The sequence below is a fragment of the Podarcis filfolensis genome (genome assembly GCF_964270895.1).
Source record: "Podarcis filfolensis genome assembly, chromosome: 12".
Lineage (NCBI taxonomy): Eukaryota > Metazoa > Chordata > Lepidosauria > Squamata > Lacertidae > Podarcis > Podarcis filfolensis.
Window position 1 is genome coordinate 36,781,729 of NC_139614.1, and position 23,430 is coordinate 36,805,158.

Sequence of the window (23,430 nt, forward strand, 5' to 3'; positions counted from 1 at the left end):
AGAAAGAAACACTTCCATGTTTTCTTTTCCAACAATGTGCATTTTTGTAAACTGCTATAAATTGCAATTCAAAAGCACTGATCTCGCCATCCCCAATCATTTTTTATACTGATCAAATGAATGCAGATACTCCCCTTTGGGAGGGGCGACATGACATTTCACTTGGCAGTTCTAAACAGGTCACGGACCTTTCACAGACCCTAAGGCAGTGGGAGGGAGCGCTTTAGGAAACCGTGTAACCAAATCAAACCAATGGTTACCCCCTTTCAATACCATTGGAATGGTTTGCACAATGCTTATTCACATAGCAGCAGAGGAACTGAAAGGATGGTCATCCAATGGAAATGTCTTTTCCTTTGTTTGAACTTAACAGAGCTCCAAAAAAAATACTAGAAAACAATTATATTTGGGAACAGCAAAACCTGAGGGAAACTCAGTGCATATCTGCAGAGCCAGTACATTAGAGACCGAGGTGTGCTAAGATGTTTAAAAGTAGCTATGCTGCCAATATGGAATTGTATGTGGACATTTATTGGAGATGTTGCTTTGTTTGAAGCCATAGGCACAAAGACACAACATGGCTGCCCTGGAGATGACCTATTGCTTTCAAGTTGCTTGAACACATCAGAATTTCCATTGTTAAGGTTGATTAATTGAAACTGATAAGTTACCATGAATAAAGATTGTTTTTCTGTTTAATGTGGTGGGCCTGATTTGGTAAATGCTTCATTCATGTAGCCTTGCAGCGCAGCATATGGGCAAGATTCATTCAGTATCGCAAACATACACAATTTATTATGCTTGTATGGTCACAGCCAAAAGGCTTTTCTAGTTTAATGTCAAAGTCTGAATGAAAAATTCCATTTAAAGAGTCACTAGTAATGTTACGTGTGAGGGTTTTTGGGGGGGTTGGTTTTTTTTTTGGTCATTCAGTCTGGCTTTTATCTCTCAGCAAATTCAAATCACTGTAAATATATATATAGATAGAAAAAAAGTTAAAGAGATATGCAGAGGAGAGAGCCAAAGGGACATTGGATGTTTTTTTTCCAGACCAAAGAAACAATTTATCTGAAATGTTTGTAGACACCTATGACAAAGGCACATGTTGTGGGCTGGAGTCACCCTGTGTCACACACTGCTGATAAAGTTATCACTATAATGTTTCAATAAGATACTGTCACTGCAGCTCCAGGATCTGACATTCCTGTGCTGGGATAAAGAGATCAGTTTATGTAATAAATAAGCTCTTTTCAGAAAGAAAAACCAGAAGCCAAAGCTTTATCAGTCTTTCAGTCTTGATGGTATTGGCATGTCCAGAGTGACATGTGCCCTTCTCCAAGTTCCACTACTTTCATTAGAGCCTTTAGCAAGTAAATGATGTTTGATTTTGATTTCATTTTTACTAGGCAATTGGTTACAGTATTGAATGAAAAAAAATATATTTTTAAGCAGCCCTATTAGTAATTACTGTTCTTAGGTGTTCAGAAAACTTTGACAAATATTTAAGGATTTATTTTCACACAGATTAAATAGAGAAAATTGTTCTCTCCATTTCCTGTTTTTAAAGCATATGTGGAGCTGATATTGTTGGTGAACGAAAACCATGGACAAATGGATTAGGAGGTAGGAGCTGCTGGGGAAAGGAAGAATTTTCGCCAAGTCTTTTAAGAGTACACATCCACTGCTCAGATTCTGTCCCTGCTAGAATCACTCCACAATCAGAGTTGTTAGGGTGGCTGTGCAACTTTGATACATGCCCCCCCTGCCAATACAGAGGTGGCTGGTGCCCATTGGGACTGCAAGGGGGGGGGGAGAAGATAAGGAGGCCAAAGGTAGGTAGAGCAAGCGCCAATCACAGGTGGAGCCAACTAATTTTTGGTTTGTTCCCATCCTCCTCTCTGCTCAGTCCCCCAAGGACAAGAAGAGGAAGCTGGCAGCCACGGGTGCCTCCTGGACTGGATGCCAGTAAGAAGACAGACAGGTGGGGGCTAGCAGACTGACCAGTCTCTACTGCCTACATATCCAGTCCATTTATATCAATGAGCTTAACACAAACTAATGACTGAAAATTCAGACAGAAAGGATGTTAGACAGCAAGTTATATACATGGTGTTGCTCCTATAAGCAATAGAAAACAACAAGTGGGAACTGCAACATGATGTTGCAGTGGGGGGGGGAGGAGAGTCGTTCCTGTGCATGGTTTCCCAGAATGCTTCATTCCATTCTTCCACCCTATGCAGTTTTTTTGTTTTCCCGCCAACAGGCAGTTGGCGTTATGAGCACGCTCTGTCTGAATTGGACTGTTGTCTCCCATCCCACATATGGACTTCCCCCTAAAGATTTGTGGGGGTTTTAAATATATAATTCTGCAAATATTGGAGTTCCCCAAGCCCACTCATACTTCCTGCTTGTGTGTGGCTGGTTGCCACTTTGACAGCAAAAGGATAGCGCTTGGAGAATTGAGCCAATGCGTTTGTGCAGATGTAGATAGAGATATGATATGTCATCATGCAGAATGAGTCGGATCATTCTGTCTCACTCCAACCTTCCGCCACACTCCAGTGTGATCAAGAAACAGAGCACAGAGTTGGAACTATTCAGATAGGAGTTGGCTTGAATTTGGGGGGGTTATATTCAATTCTATGGAACACAAACACTGCTAATCAACTTCTGTTTGGTGCAGTGTTGGCCTGACAGCTTACAGGTTTCTTTCTGGCCAAATACTATTTTTGGTGTCCCATATAATAAGTACACCTTGTACTTCCACAGATCGAACTGGTTGAGTAGGCAGCTACCGTAAGTTCAGCTTTACAAGTGCCATTTAATACCTGTTCCACATTTGCTAGGAGTCAACCTTTCAGTGTGGCAGCAGCTATGCTTTGGAATGCCTTGTCTATTATGATTAGGCTGCCACCCTCGCTTTTTTTAAAGATGCCTGCTAAATACTCATTTACCTCAGACAGGCTATATGGACATATACTTCAGTTATGCACACTTGTTTCTAACATTTTCTAACTTCGTTTTATTGATTATTGTTTCATATTGTTTTATGTACACCTCTTAGGTTTTTTTTTTTAAATTAAGCAGTTTATACATCTTTCTAAATAGATAAAAATAATTGCTCTTATGGATATCATCAAAACTTTAAGCGATAGCCTAACTTTGGTTAAATCATATATTTCGCCCCCCTCAAGTTAGCAGTGTTGCATTTCTCCCCTTACTGACACCTGCTGAAAACATTCCTTTGAGAAGATCAGTTGGGAATCCATGTGAATTATTTAATACTTTTAAGTTTTATACTTCAAAGGGGTTACAAGAATGACAGAGATATGGATTTCAAATTTATTAGAAACTCCTTGTCATTCCCTTCACTGTGACTGTCTGTTAAGAGTGACCTTCCTCTTAACCCCTTCTTCTTGCGCTGACAAAGTAATTTGAAATAGAAACAAACAGTGTAATCTATCAGGAAAAAAACTGGAGTTGCTTCTGTGCATCAGATATTTCTGTTTGAGCTCTCTCCTACTGACAAGCCACGGAAAGAGTCGCTGTTCCTCAGTGGTTTTATCTTAGGGGTTCGTGTCTTTCTTGCTCATTAAGACTGTCTCTAAAGATTACAGTGCAAATAGTGCCTCTCTACCAGACTGTGAGAAAAGTCTCCTTGAGTACATAAAACAAAACTGAGGTTTCTATCACACAATGAAGAGCTCAGATGCTATCCCATTTTTAACACTGCTCAATTACATAGAGCAAAGGCCCAGGAAGGAAGAAAAGGAGCAAAGTCTGCAATCCTGTGTACACATTTATTTGGGAGTGAGCACACTGAACACAGAAGCTTACTCCCAGGTAAGTGTGTTGGTCAGGGATAGATAACGTGGCATCCTTCAGATGGTGTTGGACTATAAATCCCGTCTTCCCTGACCACCGGCTATGCTGGCTGGAGCTGATGAGAATGGCAGTCCCACAACATCTGGAAGGCACTACAATGGCTACCCTGACACAGCTCAGGGGTAGAGCACAAGCAGGAGGTCTCAGGTTCAATTCCAGCAGCTTGTGATATGAAATGCCTCCAGCTTGAGGACACCAGAGAGCCATTGCCAGTAAGCAGACAACATTTGGGCAGATGGACAAATAATATGGCCTGATGTAAGATAGTTTCCTATATTCCTAATGAGATGGGTGAGCTCCCGTTGCTCGGTCCCAGCTCCTGCCCACCTAGCAGTTTGAAAGCACATCAAAATGCAAGTAGATAAATAGGTACCGCTCCGGCGGGAAGGTAAACAGCATTTCAGTGTGTTGCTCTGGTTCACCAGAAGCGGCTTAGTCATGCTGGCCCCATGACCCAGAAGCTGTACACCAGCTCCCTCGGCCAATAAAGCAAGATGAGCGCTGCAACCCCAGATTCAGCCATAACTGGATCTAATGGTCAGGGGTCCCTTTACCTTTAAAGGCAGTTGTTTGCATCCATCTGTCTCAAGAGACAATGGAGTGTGCCTAGAGGGGGTGAACTCAAACTGCTGTGTTAGCAGCACCAAAGTGACCTCCCCTGGGTGCAAGCCTGGGCAGTGTGTATGGAGGTCCTGGGCTGTCCAGATGACAAGACCTTCCTCTTAGCCCTGTTTATGTGGTCCAAGGGAAAGCAGAGCAATACACTTGGCACCTGCTTGGCTGCGGGAGCTGCTGAAAGGAGACATTCAAGGCACCATGTAAGCACTCTAGATTTCTATAGGGTTTACTCCTTAGCCTTTTCTTCTGCCGAAGAAATCCTGCAAGGCAGGAAGTTTCCTTTTTCTAGATGCGCTACCTTCCCAGGTCGATGAGCCCCGAATGTCCCTCACTTCCCTTGACAGCACATGCAGAAACTGCCTGCTGGACAGTTGGACCCACTATTAGTCTCATCTGCTCAATCTGCCAGAGCCTGTCTTTACATGCAGGGGAAGTCCCTAACTCATTGAGGGTTTGAGACCCACTGGCTACCCTCACCTGGTTTAGCAGGCCAGTCCAAGTCATTCCCAGGGTGTGGCTGCTGTTGGATGCTGACAACTTCTAGGAGCCACAGGTTAGAGCTGAGTTGAGGGTGGGGACCAAAGGTGGGCAAAGTAACCCAGAAGGAGCACAAACGTCCCTCACTGGAGCTATTACCCCACCGGTATCACCCCAGTAAGGGAAATGTGCTTCTTAACACCAGTTGCTGGAAGCAGCAAGAGAGGAAGAGTGCTATTGTGCTCAGTTCCGGCTTGAAACTTCCTGTAGGCATCTGGTTAGCCACTGTAAGACCAGGATGCTGGACGAAATGGGCCACAGGCTCTTCTTATGTTTATAGAATCTGGCTTTTAGCTTGTTGCCTGCCAATGGGAACGCAACCTGTGTGATGTGACCTGCCAACTGTTAGCTCAGCGGTTGGGAACCTTTGGTCCTCTACTTGTTGCTGAACTACTTCTGAAATAAAATTAAACTGAACTCTTCTGACTCAGTCTCTGGTGCCTACTTATTGTCTGAATCTTATCTTCTGACTTTGTTTCCATATCTTTTCCAACGCTTTCTTTTAGTCTTATGCAGGTCTATCATATGCAGGTCTACTCAGAAGCAAGCTGCACAGATCTCAGCAGTACTTACTCCCACATAGATGTGGTTGGTAGCTTTGTTATATATATTTTAACATGTTCTGGCATGGTTATGATACTAGCTTTCGCACACAGCCTTCTGTACTATTTTGAAAGGGCAGGATAAAAGTTTTAAACGAATAAAGCTTATTGGTTCCATTGTTTATATAATTTTGGACACATTCTCCCCAACTATAATCCAGTTTTAATAGCAAGAGAGAAGACAGAAAAAATGTAATGTTTAACTGAAGATAAACAGTTTCTGCAACATATAATTATGTCATTACTTACCAGCTTCAAAAGCGCTGGGAATTTTAATCAGAACTGGGATTTTCTCAATATCCATGCCTTCTTCATCTTCATTTGAACCTGAATCTGCCTGAGAACCTATCTTGGGCTGAACATGGAATATTTATTTTTAAAGTCACTCAAAAGCCATTGCACAGTTAAATTAAAGGAACCTTTTAATTAAACTGCATCTTTTGGTTGACCAGGATGGTAACTAACATAAATCTAGACATCTTAAGCATCATGAAGTATGGCAGTTATGAATAATACGAATTGTGATACCATTCTTTATACAAAAATAACTTTCCCGCACAAAGGAACATTCTGAGAAATCTCACGCTAGAAAGACCCTGCCTTTACACTATAAAGGCAGTGACTCCTCCTAAATTGCAGAAATTTGTATTAAAATAATGAGTTTGGTATCAGCAATTTTTTAAACACAACCTGATTATGGGAAGGGACTTGGCTCAGTGGTAGAGGAAATGCTTCCGAGGCACAAGGCTCTGGGTAAAGTCCTTGGCATCTCCAGGAATAAGGAGATGGGAAAGACCTTCTCCGCCTGAGAGCCTGGATAGCTGCTGCCAGTCAGAGTAGACAATGTTCGGCTGACCTAGAATAAGGCAGTTTCCTATAAGCACATAGCTTGGGGGGCAGCAGTCACATTTTACAAGTGGAAGGTCCCTGGTTCACACCTGGGCATCTCTACTTAAAAGGAGCTTAGTGGGTGCTTGAATGATGGAATGGAAAATGCTTCTGTTCGATACCTGACAGTGCTGTGGTACTAAGCTAGGCTATGTACATTATTGCAGATATTAATATTGCGCAGCATGAAGCAACTGGATGCATAAAAGCTGACCCCTTTTGGAAGGCCCATGATTCAAAGCTTTACTAATCAGAACTTCTGCAAAACATGTACAAAAAACGATCAATGATACACCCAGATAATTCCATAAAACATATGCTTATCTAAGTGTAGGTTCTTCTTCTAAAGTATATAACATAATTACGACCGGAGCAAAAATCAAAGTTCTCTCTCCCATAGCTTGCATTAGCCTGCATCCAGCCTAAGGCTATGCAGCTCCTGGAGAGGCTTCATTATCACAAGGTTTCTCTGACTGTGAACAAAAGGCAAAGGCAACTCCCTTTCAAAATGGAGATCTGCAATTGAATGTCTTAATCACATGATCTAAGGTTAAACACTCATGTATAAGCTAGCAGAGAACATCAATAGTTAATTATCAACCTGTTACAGCTCAGAGAGCTTCAGTACGCTTCAATTAGGGTTGCCATATGTCCGGATTTTTCCCGGAGATGTCCTCTTTTTCAGGCTTAACAATTCTGTCCAGGTGGATTTTTAGAAGTCGACAAAATTTTGCGGGTGTGTTGTTGTTGTTTTTTGCTTAGTTGCCCCCCCCCCCGCTTCCTTTTGCTTTGGTTGCTGAGTGATGTGAGGCAATGAGGCTCTCGCTTTGCCTGGATTGCCTGCTTTGCCCCTCTCTCTGTCTCTCCTCCTTCCCAGCATTTCCCCCACCCTGTCCCCTCCTTTGCTGGAGCATCTGCTGGGCAATGAGGGTCTGCTGGTGAGATGGCGGTGGTGGCTGGGGCTAGGCTGGGCACAGACCTGGCAGAGGGGAGGGGAGGGGAGGGGAAGGAAGCAAGGTGAATCAAGGCCTGGGACTGAAGCAACGGCTCCCTCCAGAATGCACTCCCGATTTCCTCCTTCCTGCTCTCTCCCTCCTTCTTTTCTTCCCTCCCTTCTTTTTTAATATGATACCTCCCCTCTGCATCCAAACCGTGCCCCCTGGCGCTTTTAATTTTCATGGAGTCTTTTTCTCTTGGGTGTCCTCTTTTTTGCTCTTCAAAATATGGCAACCCTAGCTTCAATGGAATTTTCATACATACAGGCATTCTCCATTTCAGTGTGAACTAAACAACGATATTTAACACACCACCCCATACATTTAAAGCACCCTGTCACCTCGATAATCCTAGGAACTATCATTTACCCTTTAGTTCCCAGCACCTTTAAGAAACTAGTTTCCAGGAATCTTGTGTGTGTGTGTGTGTGTGTGTGTGCGCGTGCGTGTGCTTTAAATGCACTTTAAATATATGGTGTATATCAGGCTTCCTCAACCTTGGCCCTTCAGATGTTTTGAGACTACAATTCCCATCACCCCGACCACTGGTCCTGCAAGCTAGGGATCATGGGAGTTGTAGGCCAAAAACATCTGGAGGGCCGAGGTTGAGGAAGCCTGGTGTATATGCAGCCCTAGTTGGACTAATGATGTGATTCAGTAACAACATATTTTGTTCACAAAAAAGGACGGTCTGTGTTCATTTTTGTGTTCCTGCAGGCATCTATCAATGCTTATGATGCACACAAACTGACCAAAGGAATCAGCAGTTTTGTTCACCATCTTATATATACACAACTAATAAAATTATAAATATAAATTATCTTTCAAGTTATGTGCCCAAGTTCAGAATCCCCTCCTGTATCAGGAGCTTTGTGGGCAAAGGGGGGTTGTGTACAGGCTGCTGCCAAAGCCGTATCACCTTTGAGAGGGCCTGTTTACCTGTTTGGAATGTGTGGGCAGGTGTGAGGAGAAGGACACTGAAGCGAAGCAACATATATTATAGACACACATCAAACTACGTACCAGAGGAGCATACTGCATATACAAGCTGCTCGTAAATGAAGCCAATTTGCCTGTAGGGTGCTGGATGTGCAGAGGAGGAGCTGTCTGGAAGGAGCATAGGAGACATTTCTGTTATTTATAAACCATGATCAGTGCTGATCACAGTACTTTCAATGTTATGGTTTGCCAACCCAGTTCAGAAATCATGGTTTCATGAGCACTTATGGCTCTGGCCATACCCACAACTGGCATCTGATTCCCCACCCTGCCCAGATCACCCCCAAATAAATGTAGCCCTTAACAGAAATAAATATATATTCCTCACCCATGCCAACACCAGAGGTTTGAAAGAGGGGATTCCCTCCATTAACTGTTTTTTAAAAACAAGTTCTTTACAGGGCAGCAGGAGAGGCCTCAGCCAACCGTCAACTTAATTTCCCAGAGGCATCTAAGCACGTGAATTAGCATATGCAATTTTTATGCAAACTTTCTGCCCATGCCCCAAGTTTGTACCTAACAATGTGTCTGCCCTTAGTGGCTGCTTATCTGAACATACCTTATCAGCCAGCGAAGGGCGTCTAAATTTTGCTGATTGACGCAATGATTGTCTAAGAAACATCTCGTCCTTAATGGCATGTAGGCTAGAAGATAAATGGGAATGTTTAAATTGTATTTCTTAAATTAAAGGCAGTCCCCCCCAAAAACAAATCAAACAAAAAACAAAACCCCAAACATTTATTTTCAAACAAGGATAAAGCCAAAGAGCTACAGAAGCCTCTATGTACCCAATGGGAGTTTTGGCTCCCTTTAACCAGCAGACGCTTCCTAGTGCCAGTTATGCTATACAGATAATGTACAACAGCTGTTTTCGTTATCTTCTTATGGAAGCTTCATTTACATGAATTAAGGTTATACAGTGGTACCTCGGTTTAAGAACCGTCCTGTTTATGAACAATTTGGTTTATGAACTCTGCAAAACCGGAAGTAGTGTCCCAGTTTGCAACCTTTACCTCAGTCCAAGAATGGAATCTGAACGGTGGAAGGGTACCGGCAGCGGGAGGCCTCGTTAGGGAAAGCGCGCCTCAGTTTAATAACAGACTTCCGGAACAGATTAAGTTCGTAAACTCAGGCACCACTGTATATGGCTAGTTGCACCAATATCCACTTAACAGTTTCTCTCTCGCACCTGTAAGTATTAGCAGCAGAGTTCAGATCCAGACTGAGTTACTCCTACTTCCTATGGGATTTAGATTAAATCATAACTAATTTTGACTAGATACAATTAACATAGTTCTGGATCCAATCCAAAATATATAGGTATTTATGTTAACCGTATGACCCAGACATATGCAAAAGTATGTTTCCACTGAAATCAATGGATCTGAGAAATGTTTAACTGTGGGTAGAGAGTGCCCACAATTGTTTGCATAGGATCAAAGTATTGTAGTTAGAAGGGAGCTGAAGGCTCACTTAGACCAAGCCCCTACAATGTGGGAATGAGGGCTAAAGAATCCCTGACAGATGGCCATCCAATCTCTCTTTAAGGAACTCCAATGAAGGAGAGCCAACCACCTTCCAAGGGGATCTGTTCCACTGTCACACAGCTCTTCGTGTCAGAAAGCTCTTTCTAACCTTCACTCGGAATCTCCTTTCTTGTAATTTGAAACCATTGGTTCAGGTCCTACCCTTTGGAGCAGCAGAAAACAAGCTTGCTCCACCTTCCATGTGGCAGCCCTTCAGTTTTGAAGATGGCTGTCCTATCACCTCTCAGTCTTCTCTTCTCCAGGCTTAACGTGCCCAGCTCCCTCAACTGTTCCTCATAACGCTTGGTTTCCAGACCTTTTATCATCTTGGATGTAATAATACCTTTTCTTTAGAATTTCGAACTTCATTTCCCAAGATCGACTCGATTTACTGAACTCTTGTTCAAGTCTAAATAGAGAGGCAAAAATAGCATTGGTATGTTTTGTGAGTGTGGAAGTTAACAAATCTTATAATATACGTGACAAATCCTTGTGTACACAGCAAATTCTTGTGCATATACCTTTTTACGCGCAGTTTTGCATCTCGTTCAGATTTTCTAAGCCTTTTTATCTCTTCTTGTAAGGCTTTTTTCTCATCTCCCTGTACAAGTGTATTACAAAAGAGAGCCATGCATTGATTGCCACTGTATACTAAACACACACAACGATAATAGTTGGCCACTGCTATTAATTTTCAATCCATCAATCCATGACTTAAATCTCAATTTTTCTGTAGCAATATATTCTAAATTATCTTGCAATGACAAATATACTATATATTTTGGAAAGTGGTTTGTCTGCCTGTCAGTCCATCTCTTATAGGGTCAGCCACCTCTCGAGATATCATCGCCAAACTTAGCATGAGGGTTCCTCTGCAGAGGGAGAAAAATGCTCTGTCTAGAGGAAGCACTTAGAATCTATACTGCTTTATCCGGCCAACTTGGGAGAGCCCTACTTGCAAAGGATCAGGGGTTGCAGGGAGCCCGCTTGCAAAGGAACAATCGGAAACTCACTTTAAGTTCTTGGTTGTTCCTGTGGGACAGGTGGGCATGGCTTGTGGGGAAGGGCATTACATGTCAAATTGGGACTTGGGCCAGACCAAATTAGGCCCACAAGCCAAAGTTTCCCAAGTAGCAAAATAGCAGGGAATTTTTTGTAAAGATCTGACATCATCATCATCATCTGGATTCCCCATAAAAACTGACTGGACGTAGGATTGCAACCCCTGAGCAAAGGGCTAGAATGGGCACAACCAATATGTCTTGGTCTATCTGTCCTGAAAGTCGAAGAAGGAAAGCACGGGCAGTGAAAATCTCAGCAAAGGCATGCTTGTGTTCTTGAGGAAGCACCCAGATGTGGTGCTCTTCTTAAGCATGGTGGTGAGATGAGGTGTGTGGGTTACCCCAGCTGTTTTGGACACACGATGGATGAAAAATATCAGGTGAGGATGCAGGTGTCCTTCTGCTGGAAGTGTCATTAAAAAACAAACCACGACTCTCACCTTTATATGGCCTGGTGTCTATTCCCCTAAGTTACGTTAGATCAGAGTAATAAAGCAATAACTTATCACCAAAACATACCAACAATTCTGCTTCTTTTGTGGCAGCTTGTCTGGCCTCTTTGGTGGCAGTGGCAGCGGCAACGGCAGCGAAGACAGCAGCAGCTTTTACTACTTTCCCTTTCAGTCCTTTCCTTCCCTTCTTTGCTAGCTTTCCTTCTTGCTCTGAGGGCACCTGTGAAAAAATAACAACAGCGATAAACAAACCTGAGTTACTGTTGCGCACTTTGGACATCACACCTTGAGATTTTCAAGGAACACCTTGTCTCAGAGGGATCCCCCTCACCACTGAGATCCATTGTCTTCCTGCTCTGCAAACAGGGAGTATGGCAGGTAGACATGAGCAGCAGGGCCTTTTCCATGGCGTTGTTCAGAATCAGGCATGCCCTCCCAAGGGAAGCCCAGCTGGCCTTCTCTGAATTGACATGTATAGGGTTGTGCTGAAAGCTACTGGAGAATACAGAACACATCTATTTGTATTTTGTTTTGGTATTGCATTATATTTTACACCACTTAATATACAGAATCTCTAAGTAGTTTACATAAAAAAATATTCGAATGTATGCAATCACACAAAGACAAATACAGAAATTTATCAATAAAGCAACAAATGGCATTTATATGGACATTGCCTTAAAGTTTTAACAACATGCATCAAACACGCAACTTGAAATTGTCAAGGAAATATGGATTTTAACTACATGAGGTATATGAGCTATTTATTTGCACATAGCAGCTCGTTTCTGATTTGTCAAGATCCTTAGGCTAGCTTTTTTTGGATAGCGGGCATTGCTCAGAGTTAAACAAAACCGTACAATTTATTATTATAAACATGTGAGAAACTCTCAGGTAGGTTAAGAACTGGTCCTTAGGTGAATGAGGTTATTATATCATATTTCAAACCCATTTCTTTTTCTTAAATATATAATCAGTTTTCAGTAGTTAGCGGAAAGTAAGATTTTCATTAGAGGTGACTGAACTTTCTGTGAAACGCAGGAATCCTGTTGTGCTTTTTTTATATCTTCATGTTAAAAAAAAGAGCAAATTTCCTTGCACAAACACAACTCAGATATATACAAATACAAGGCTTTGCAAACCTTTTGAAATGGCTGCAGGTGCCCTCCACTGTATCTGCCTACAATTCAAGCGACTTCACCAAATCTGTGTTAGATGATAAATATTGAACAAGGTGCATATGTGCTTAACAGTAATTGTATTCTATTTTCTCTCATGCTGCTTTATGAACCTTGTTGGATGCCTTCCAGTATGCCTCTGAATACCAGCCAAAATTACCCAGATAGATAGTGCTATTTGCTGACTTATTCACATAAAGGCCACAGCAGCAATGGACATAATCAGCAAATTAAGCAGGGATGCTGGGGTGCGGGGACTCTGAGGTTCTGATTGGCACCAATATTTTTTTCATGCTATAACAGCGAAAGAGTTGAGTGCAATCCATACCTTATCCTATTTCCTGTTACTATTATTTCTTTGGGGTTAAAAATTGTCCTTCTCTTCACAATTGGTACACAGCAGTGCATAAAGACCCACACAGTCAGTTCTGCATACATGGTTGAGATATTTTCACACTCCTGAGCTTTGTGAGACCAAACCATAGGGAAGTTTCTGCCATGCTGCCACGCGTGCGCATGAAGTGGGCTTCAGCCCAGGGATCCTAATCTGTTCGTCATTCAGGTGCTTCCAGACTAGCCTTTGCCAACATGGTGACATCCAGATGTCTTGGACTGCAGCTCCCAACTGCTGAAACATCTGGAGGGCAGCAGGCTGGCGAAGGCTGCTCTAGACAGAGGAGAATCAGTTCCCTGATCTAGGAATCGACAAGCAGGTTACACCAGGCCAATCACTGCTAGCCCCATTGCTGTGCAACAGCAGGAACAGCAGGTAGTGCCAATTATTTCTAGGTGATGCTTGCAACAAGGAATGGTTCCTTGCAGCGTCTATATTATTCAAGAATATGGCATTCATGTAATAGTGAAACGTTGTATTGAGCTAACTTTTAGAGTAAACCCATTGAAATTAATGGACCTAAGTCAGTTATGGTGACTGATTTGAATGGGTCGACTCTTGAGTATGATTAATGTTAGATACAAGCTAGTGCTCCTTTTCAAGTTATTAATGATAATTTAAAGCATTGAAAGTCGACCATTAAATTCTTTATAAGGATGGTGTAATCTAATAAAGGAATGTTCTGCCCCATAATTTTATTATGGCCTCATAATATATTTCTTACTTTGAAACTGTTCAGGCGGCATTGCCCTCAGCATTATCTGATCAATGCTATCACTTTCCTTTCACTTCCACTCACACCTTCTGCTCCAGTTTTCCTTGCAGCTCTCACTTCTGGCCCTGGATAGACAACCCCACTCAGGACGCAGTCACCAGATCAGCAGCCATGGCCACCTCACAGGGATGGCCCTCACTAGGACCAGGGAGACCAGAGTTTGAATCCCCACTCTGCCATTAAGCTCTCACTGGGTGGCCTTGGGCCAGTCACTGTCCCTCTGATTAATCTACCTCCCAGGGTCAAGTGACGTTTAATTGAGGAGCAGGAGGACCATGTATTCCACCTTGAGCTCCTTAGGGGATATAAAAGGTGGGATATATGTAATAATATATACATGCATAAATACAAAAAAATGCCAACAGGATGGCTAGGATCCAAAAAAGCTACTTTAGGAGCACCCAAATGGTTTGGTCATGCCCAGTAGGCTTTTTTGATTCCCAGTTCCTTTAAACAGCAGCCCTCTTGAACTCCTCTCTCATATCATATAAGAAACTTTTTTTTTTAGTTTACTATTTATTCTTATTGATTTATTTACCAGGATTTATATACCGTTGAAACATCAAAAGCTCTAAGCAGTTTTGGTGTAATGGTTAGAGTGTTGGACTATGACCTGAGAGACCAGAGTTCGAATCCCTACTCAGCCGTGACGCTCACTGGGTGACCTTAGGACAGTCACCATCTCTTAGCTTAAACCACCTCAACAGGGTTGTTATAGGGGATGAAATGGGGCGAAGGAGAAGAACCATGTACACCACCTTGACATGGTTGGGAGATAAAGGTGGTATATAAATAAAATAAATAATAAGGTAATAAAATATACATCAACATTTCTTAACAATATGAGCTTTGCCATGTGGCATGGTGGAGCTGTTTGAGAAATATAAACCCTTCAGCTTACTGACCTTCGGATCCTGGCCACGATGTTTCGCTTTTTAAACTCTCCTTATTGCAGGGGTAGCCAACATGGTGCCCCCCTCAGTGTTGTTGAACTACAATTCCCATAATCCCAATGGAAACTGCCAATTGTGGCAAATACATATTGGAACAGAAATTTCTGCTTTCCTACACCCCTAGTTACGGATGAGCCACACTTCCAAGTTTCCAGCTGTCACTACCATCTCTTTGCTCTGTTGGTTGGTCTAAAAATATTAATCACGTAGATCCCCCCACAAATTAACCCTTTGGCCCCTATCCAGGGAAAGTTAGTGATGCTTAAGCCCTACTGAAATCCATGCAGCGAGTGAGTTAAGACTCACCTAAGCCATATTACTTTCAGTGGGCTTTATACTTTATCAGCTGGTGATCCTGCAGGTTAATTTATTGGGGAATAGTTTTTAAGGGATTAATGACACTGATGCATGGGGTTACTAGCTTGCCTCCTAAAGCACAGCAAACAGAAAGCTTGATAACACACTGCATTTTATATTTATCAGTATAAACTACAGATATTTTGAAACTATTTGCACATTATAATTAACTGGTCATATTTCTGTCCTTTCTTCTGGAACAGTTTTTAGAATCAGCTAATCTCAGCATGTGCGGCTTTCCCACTGAATGTCACACTTCCCCAAATATCAGTTTGATTAATAAAGGAAGTCAAATACCTTTTGCGGGCAATACAGCTTCAAAGAGCCAGGGAGATTTATAAATGAAATTAGATGTTAACTTTTGAGTACTTGGCTTGCTGAGTGCCACTATTTGAAGTTTGAGGAAGATGTAAGGTAACAATAACCTTTAGTCAGTGTTTATCAGCTCTAAATTCACCCTGCCTTTTGTGAAGGAATATAAAAGTAACATTTTGTTATTTAAAAGGCACCCACTGCATCCACCTTTTAAGTTAAGCACTGCTGAGAACATCCAGGGAACAGAGACCTCAAAAGATAAGGCTCTGAGTCACATGATCTCATGGAGATATTTGTTTTATACTAGGTCAATTGAAAGAAACATGTCTTGTGTACAAAACTATCTTTGGAAACCTCACTAGAGTTTGAGAAGATGAACAATTAAGAAAGAACCTCTCACTTTAAAAATCTAAAAGCAGTGGCATAGTGGTGGTGAGGCCTCGCAAATTTCTGAGGGGACACAACCAGACGCCCTGACAACAGGCTCCCTCATCAAGGCTGAAGTCACAGGGAGGCAAACTGTGCCTAGGCCGGGCCTTTGGGGCGGGGGCGGTGCCTCCTCCTCCTTCTCATGGCTACGAAGAGACACCTGTGCATGCCCTGCCCCTCTGCCAGTTGTGAGGGAGGGAGAGGAAGGGCGCTGCCACCACAGCTGCCCACTGAGAAAAGAGGGAGGAAGAGGAAGGTGGGAAAGCACTGGGCGTTGCCCAGAGCGTCTCACTGCAAGGAAAGGAGGATGAGGCGACACAGCGGGGGGGGGGGGGCATGACACCAGTAAGGGACAACGGGGCCACCTCCCATTCATGAAAAATCATGGTTGAAATGTTACTTGTGCTAGCGCCTTTCCCTTGCCACCTAATAAACAACCCTAATAAACAACATTGAGGTTGAGGGATTGAGGCTGTCAAGTTCAGAGGGTGGGGCTTCCAGGGAGTCTTGTGCCTCAGAAGTCTTTAGCTCTGGGCTGGCAAGCGTGTCTCATCTGCAGAGGGAACCAAGGGCAAGAGAAGAAGTGCGCACACTGGGGTCCTTCGGCTCCTCATCCCAGCTGAGAAATGCATTCACCAGGCAGACCAATTAACTGAAGAAGGAGACTCGCCTCGCTTTCCCCTCCCTCGTGTGGAAGATCCCTCTGTCTCCATCCTTTTTGTCCCTTCCTTTCCCTTCTCTCCAAGTTTGCCCGCCATTGCGGGGAAGGCGCCCCTGCTGCCTGGCCGCCCCTTATGCAGCTCTGCGTCCCACCATGTTAGGTTGAATTGCTGCCACTGAGGCAGGCAACCAAGACTTTGACTGAAATGGGCCACGAGTGAATTGCCACAAGGCAGGCTGTGGGCGGCGCCATTTGCAAAGCAGCAAAGCAGCAACAGCGGAGGCGGCTGAGGAGAAGAGCAACCCTCAGAGAGCAGGCTTTCTCCAACAACTTCTATCACAACACACACACACACACATTTTATTGTAAGATTTTCCATAAGTAACAAAAGCACATTCAGTGTCTCTATTTTCAAATCACAGAATCCTTCATACATGTCATTTACAGTCATTTAGAGACATTTTTTTGTTGCAGGCAATGTGGGGCTGAGGGAGAAAGAGAGGAGAAAACAGAGAAAGAGAAAAATAGGAGGGCGGAAAGCGGAGGAGGTGAGGGAGACTTTAAACTTTCATTCTTTACATGGTATATGAGTGGAGCTGTTTTAATCAGTGTCGCGTGGATAGGTGTTTTATTTTTTCTGGCACAGCGAGAGATCAGAGGCCCCAAGGTATGGCTGGTTGCAGGGTGTTCTATTTGTGTGTGCGAAGATTCCAGCCTGACTGGCATGTGCTGTGCTTTTAGGCAATATCCATTCCAATCCTCTCTCCACCTCCATCTCCCAGCCCAAAAGTCAAGCATACCATACAATGTATATCAGGTACATCCCATATCATTAGGTAATAAGAATATAAACAACAAATAAAGTAAAAATCACCTTTGGTACAGCAGCAGCGGCAGCAGCAGCAGCGGCCTCTGCCATTTTTACAGCTTCTTGTGCTTCTTTCACTTCCTTAAAAATACAAAGACAAAAGAAAATTCAACATGGTTGCGGGAATAAATTGTTTATAAAAGTTCAAGAACTAGAAAGGAAAGCTTGGCGATGGACGAATATGTCCAATTTGGTTTCTTTCAGGTTCTCATTCGTCCAATCAAAAGTTCATTTCTCCACATTTCTACATCAGTTTGCAAATTTTTAAAAAGATCCTGCCTGATATGTAGTCCACATTTTTGTGTGAATTTATCCTACTATACATATTCTTGTGTCCAATTTCTCCTAATTTACACATTTTGCAAAAAAATCTCCTCTATTACAATACATTTGTGTATGTTATTTTCACTGATATATGCATTTGCATGTAGTTTACCCTTGTATAGGCATTTTTGCACACATTACTTGGCCAGAGAACTGGATTGCAATATTCAGACGTGTGAATTTTGAAGGATAGCTCTTTTTCAATTCACACACTGTTTTTAAAAAGTGAAAATTTGGTAAGTTTGCCTTTAAATGAGAACCACATTGAATGTGTTCCCATTCTCTGCAGGCAGGTTTGTGGAGTGAAAATTGTGGCTGCTGCACTCCACCCCAGGTTCTGCTGCTACTGTGCTGGAGTGAGACACCCACAAGTTGTCACCCAATTCCACTCACCACACAGAGGCAACTTAAGGTCCCAAATAGTTTGCTGCTACCAAAGAAAAGGCTTCAGTAATACAGTTCCAGATGTTGATATATACATTCAGCTTGTAGGCTATGCAGATACACACATACCAATACAAATCTGTTGCTTCAGCAATTCAAGATGTAATGCAGACTTCGACCCACTGAGTGACATGCCTTAATCATTTATATAGTTAACACTGGGCCATTGCCATAGCAACTGGCTTGGCTGACCTTGCACCTGTTGGCTTATCTCATGTATGGGGTGATTTGTGAATAACAGAGTCCAGTCAACAGTCGATGTTCAGCTATAACGCTAAGCCAAACCACAGCAGCAGGACTGGGGGAGGAGCACATTGGATGCCACCTTTGATCTGGGAACCTGGCTAAGAACATAAGAAGAGCCTGCTGAATCAGATCGGTGACCCATCTAGTCCAGCGCCCTTTTCTCATAGCAGCCAACCAGAGAACTATGGGAAGCGAGAGCTGAGCACAACAGAATTCTTCCCTCCAGCAACCGGCATTCAGAAGCACACTGCCTTTGACACTGGAGGAAGAACACATTTGTCAGGGATAGTAACCATTCATAGCCATATACCCTATCAGTTCGTATAATTTCAGAGATCTTTGGATGAAGGGTGGTATAACTAACAAACAAACAAACAAACTTCATATAAAGCCATCCAAGATGGTGGTCGTCACTGCCTCTTATGGGAGCACAATCCATGGTGCAACTAGGCAATATGTAAATAAGTTATTTCTTTTGTTTGTCCTGACTGTTCCAGCATTCAGCTCCATTGGATCAACCTGCACATTGCTCATTCATGCTAAGCCCTGGTTTGGCCAAGTGTTATGTGCAAACTATTTACAAGCAGCAGTTCATTTAGGTAATTCTAGGCTCTTTAGATGGCACCGTGCATTACATCGCTCACATCCAAATGTGGTAATGCAGTAAGCCAGTTTTCGGTGTGGAGGTCCTCCTGCGCATTCTGCTGAGTGGGGTCTCAAACTCTCCAGAGGACCAGGTTAGATATAAAACAGACTGGAACACAATGTCTCCCTTTGCTATGCCCAGAGGCAATGACTCCCCATCCTTGAGGGAAGAGGACATGGATTCAGAGGCCTCATCTTAGATGAGGAAAAGGATTTGCCCTCTGAACCAACCTTTGATTGTCTTGCCTACTCAGCATTGGAGGTGTCCACAATGACACTGTCTCTTTGGCCAAAAGAGATTTCATAGCCCTCCCCAGAGGCCATAGTAGAACCCTGGCCTCCCCTCCATGCCACAGGTGTCAATGGCTTCTAAAAGAGTTGGGTGCTGAGAAGAAGCTGCAGTCCTGTTTAAAACTCAGTCTAGGTTCACTGGTGTCTGGAGCGACGCTCAAGCCTGCCTTGCCTAAGCCTAGGAGCCACTTGGAGCTATCCATGGTGCTGCCTACCTTGCTTATTTGACTTTTGGACCTTGTCATCTCAGTTGCTTGACTTTGCTTGTCTGCATCTCTTCTCTACTTTGTCTGACCTTGTTTTGCTGGAACCTGGCCTTAGCTTGTCCAGACTTTGATCATGGATCCTGAACTAGTACTACTGACATGTGATGTGGTGCCTCTGGACTCTGTGCCTACTACATAGCCCCATTTGGGCTAGAACTTTGTTCCCTGGCTGGGACCACTGGGATAAAATACCCTTGGACGCTCAGATATCACAATGAGACTCCGTATGTACATTAATGATGAATGTAATTATGTATTTCACATTTAAATACCAACTTGAACCCCTCACTCATATTTCAAAGGAGAAGGTAAAAAATGCAGAATATGTCACAATGTGATTTTCTGAAGTGAAGATTAGGATACTGTAATTAAATCTGGCATGCACACCCAAGAGTAGAATTCTAATTTCCAAGTTCAAACTCTAGTGCCACCTGGACTTGTCTTCAAGAGCTGAAGAAAGACGCAAAATAAACAGTTAAGGGATTGTAATCTGATACTCATGTACATATTCAGAATGGAATTTTAAACTTCAGGATCACACACCACCTCTGCTCCCATTTTCAAGGTGGCTGAGAAAGCTGGGAAGCACATTTTGTTATATAATAATGCCAATAAGCTTGAGAGGTCACAATGGAGCTTGACCTAAATTTATGAATGAATTCTCCATTTCATGTTGGGACACCAGCTCAATCCTTCCAGCCATTTTACTGGGAAGGGAAAGATGAGGAAAAATGCAGAAGGTGCGATAATGCAATATCTGAACAAGACCCAGCAAACATGATGTTTAGTAGCTTAATATTTTTCTCTAGGAACTTACCAGAGCTTTAGCTAGAACTCTCTGCTTCTCCCTGTCAAGTTCCAGTTTTATGATTTCTTGAGCGTTCTGAAGCTAAAATGTAAAACATGACTGTGAGGTTTCAGATTATAAGAGGGTACCACTGTGAGCTGCATCCAAAGAGCTCCTCTAGACTGGTGTCCCGTCCCATCCCCTGCCACAGGTGTATTCAATAATAGCGCATTAGAGATGGATTCATACTGTACCATCCACATATCATCATTCTGCTTTATTATTTTTGTGATGCTTCCCCAATGTTACCACATTATAGCCATCTGGAGGAGCACAAGAAAATGAGGACAAAACAAAACACCTTGTAACATTTGTGGTTTAAAAGTTACAGGATTTCAGCAGGAATCTATGGGACATGCACTGATAGGAAACTAAGCAGCATGTCCATCCCCAAAACATTTGCAGGAGCAGACAATATTGAAAGTGGGATCACATATACCATCATGAGCACAAATAATAATGAAGGACATGGGGTGGGGGTGGAGCTTATTTTATTTTATATTTGATTTATATACTGTCGTTTATCAGAAGAACTCATGGCAGTGTACAACATTAAAAAGATATTTTATGGAGAATAATAATGAAAACATAAAACAAAGCAGAATAATAGACAGCATAATAATAAAATAGTCATACTAACAGTCCCCCAGCCACACAGTGTTAACAGACCATAGATTATTTGATGACCAAAGGCCTGGGTAACAGGAATGTTTTCACCTGGTGCCTAAAGACATGTAATGATGGCCTCTCTGGGGAGACCATTCCACAGATGCAAGGGCCATCACAAAACAGGCCCGATCTCGTGTTGCCACCCTCTGAACCTCTCAAGGAGAGCCTTGGATGACAAGAGCAGGGTCCAGGTTGGTTAATATGGGTAGAGGCAGTCCTTAAGCTACTGAGTTCCTGAGCTGCGTAAGGCTTTATAACTCAACATGCTTTTGTAGACCCACCAAAATCAAAGTGTTGTCTAAGATTAGTAAACCTTCATGTTGGAAATAGTCAGGCAGCCAGTGTAACTGGTACAGCAGCGAAAGGAAGCCCATGGGAAAGGGGAAATCTCTGTCTTCCGCAAAGTTCCCTACAAGCGAATGCAGCCCTATGGCTCAAAAAGGTTCCCCACCCTCTGCATTCTCCCCACTCTATAGGCCCAGCTAGTATCAACATTTTGTAAGTTCTGAGACTACACAGGTGCTTGTCAGGCCTTTTGAGGGACTTTAAAACATTATTTTTCATTTGATTTACAAACTGCATTCCTATGAAGTTTTCAAAAACCACCCTGTTATTTTGTGGTGGAGCCATTTCACTTTCACAACAGACACTCAGCAGCCTGAATTTGCTGTTGGACAGAATATTAGACATGTCAAATCCACATTTTTCACACTGTCTCTGCTAACTGCAGGTACTGCACTGAAATTTCACACGCCTGTTCCCTTGCACACCTGACCCAGGTAACTTCCAGCTTTGGGACTCTGAGATTTCCCAGTTCAAGCCCCTCAATAGCTGCATCTTTTAAAAGGAAGAACACCAGCTTGTTTGATCTCCGAACAATAAGGGGGCTAATATAAAACATAGCTCAAAAGCTGGGGCAGGAGGATGGCCAGCCTTTGAACAGCCTTTCGGCTATATGGGGGCGAATGACTCCCAGGCTCTTGCATCTTTCTATGAGTTAATCCATCACTGTCAACAAAATAAATAAATAAAGGAATACAGTACCTTCTCGATTGTCTTGATATCGTTTTGCCTTTTGTCCTGCATATGTTTTATTTCAGACTCTGAAAGAAGCAGGAAAAAAAGGGGTGGTGGGATAAAGCAGACCATGAAATTACATGGCTATTTAAAGAGATTCATATTGTGCACTACAGGTCAGTCTGTGAGCCCACTGGAATGCAGGGTGGATGGAGGCAGTGGCAGACCGGTGACCTTCACAACTGCCCTTGACATTCGCAGCCCTTCTCCCCGCTGTTCAGCTGGCTGGCCAGAGAAGCGAGAGGGAGAAATAAGTTCAAGAGCCAAGTGTGTCTGAACGCCCATTGCTTTTCATTAATACTAGCCTTGCCCATCCTTGCTGTTAGTCACAGCTAATACAAAGTGCTTTAGCAGGTGGTTCTTTATTGCTCAGACCAAGGTTCTGAGCATTGGGCAGCGTTGGGGGTGGGGTGGGGAGAAGACACCATAATGTGAGGTGATGAAATTACATCAGTATAATCAGTGCTTTTTTCTGGGGAGATGCAGGGGTACGCATATCCCTAAACATTTTGTGAATCTTTGTACTTTTGTCCATTTACTGTCTCAGTTTGATCTATAAAATGGTGATTTTCTTGAGTCAAAATGAAAGTACCCCTAAACATTTTTTAAGGAAAAAAAAAAGCACTGAGTATAATTCTGGCTTCATGCTTTATTCTTGTCCAACAGCACTGATGCTTTTATCCCCCTTAATTCCATTAACGCTGTTGTAATGACTTCATTTGTATTGTTAGGATGGATGTTCTTACTTTTAAATATATATATATAATAAGCACTTTACCACTGTAAAGCATGCTAGCTGCATTGGGAGCCCCTAGAACAGGGGTAGGCAACCTAAGGCCCAGGAGCTAGATGCGGCCCAGTCACCTTCTCAATCTGGCCCGCGGATGGTCCAGGAATCAGCATGTTTTTACATGAGTAGAATGTGTGCTTTTATTTAAAATGCATCTCTGAGTTATTTGTGGGGCGTAGGAATTTGTTCATTTTTTCCCTTTCAAAATATAGTCTGGCCCACCACATGGTCTGAGGGACGGTGGACCGGCCCACAGCTGGAAAAAGTTGTTGACCCCTGCCCTAGAAGACCAGAATGCAATATATTTTATTTTATTTTTTATAGAAAAGGTTAAAAAA

At 42.9% G+C, this 23,430-nt stretch overlaps 1 protein-coding gene across 1 annotated transcript in view; it reads right to left on the minus strand.

Annotated features, from left to right (window-relative positions):
- The window catches only part of LOC310746081 (uncharacterized protein), a 47,037-nt gene that overhangs the window by 4,979 nt on the left and 18,628 nt on the right, over positions 1-23,430 (minus strand). The window contains exons 7-15 of the mRNA XM_083579788.1: positions 22,270-22,328; positions 20,527-20,598; positions 17,500-17,574; positions 11,631-11,783; positions 10,572-10,651; positions 10,394-10,459; positions 9,084-9,168; positions 8,549-8,632; positions 5,892-5,997 (exon numbers count right to left, since the gene is read on the minus strand). Coding sequence (XP_083435914.1) covers positions 5,892-5,997; positions 8,549-8,632; positions 9,084-9,168; positions 10,394-10,459; positions 10,572-10,651; positions 11,631-11,783; positions 17,500-17,574; positions 20,527-20,598; positions 22,270-22,328 — 780 coding nt within the window. The remainder of the gene's footprint in view (positions 1-5,891; positions 5,998-8,548; positions 8,633-9,083; positions 9,169-10,393; positions 10,460-10,571; positions 10,652-11,630; positions 11,784-17,499; positions 17,575-20,526; positions 20,599-22,269; positions 22,329-23,430) is intronic.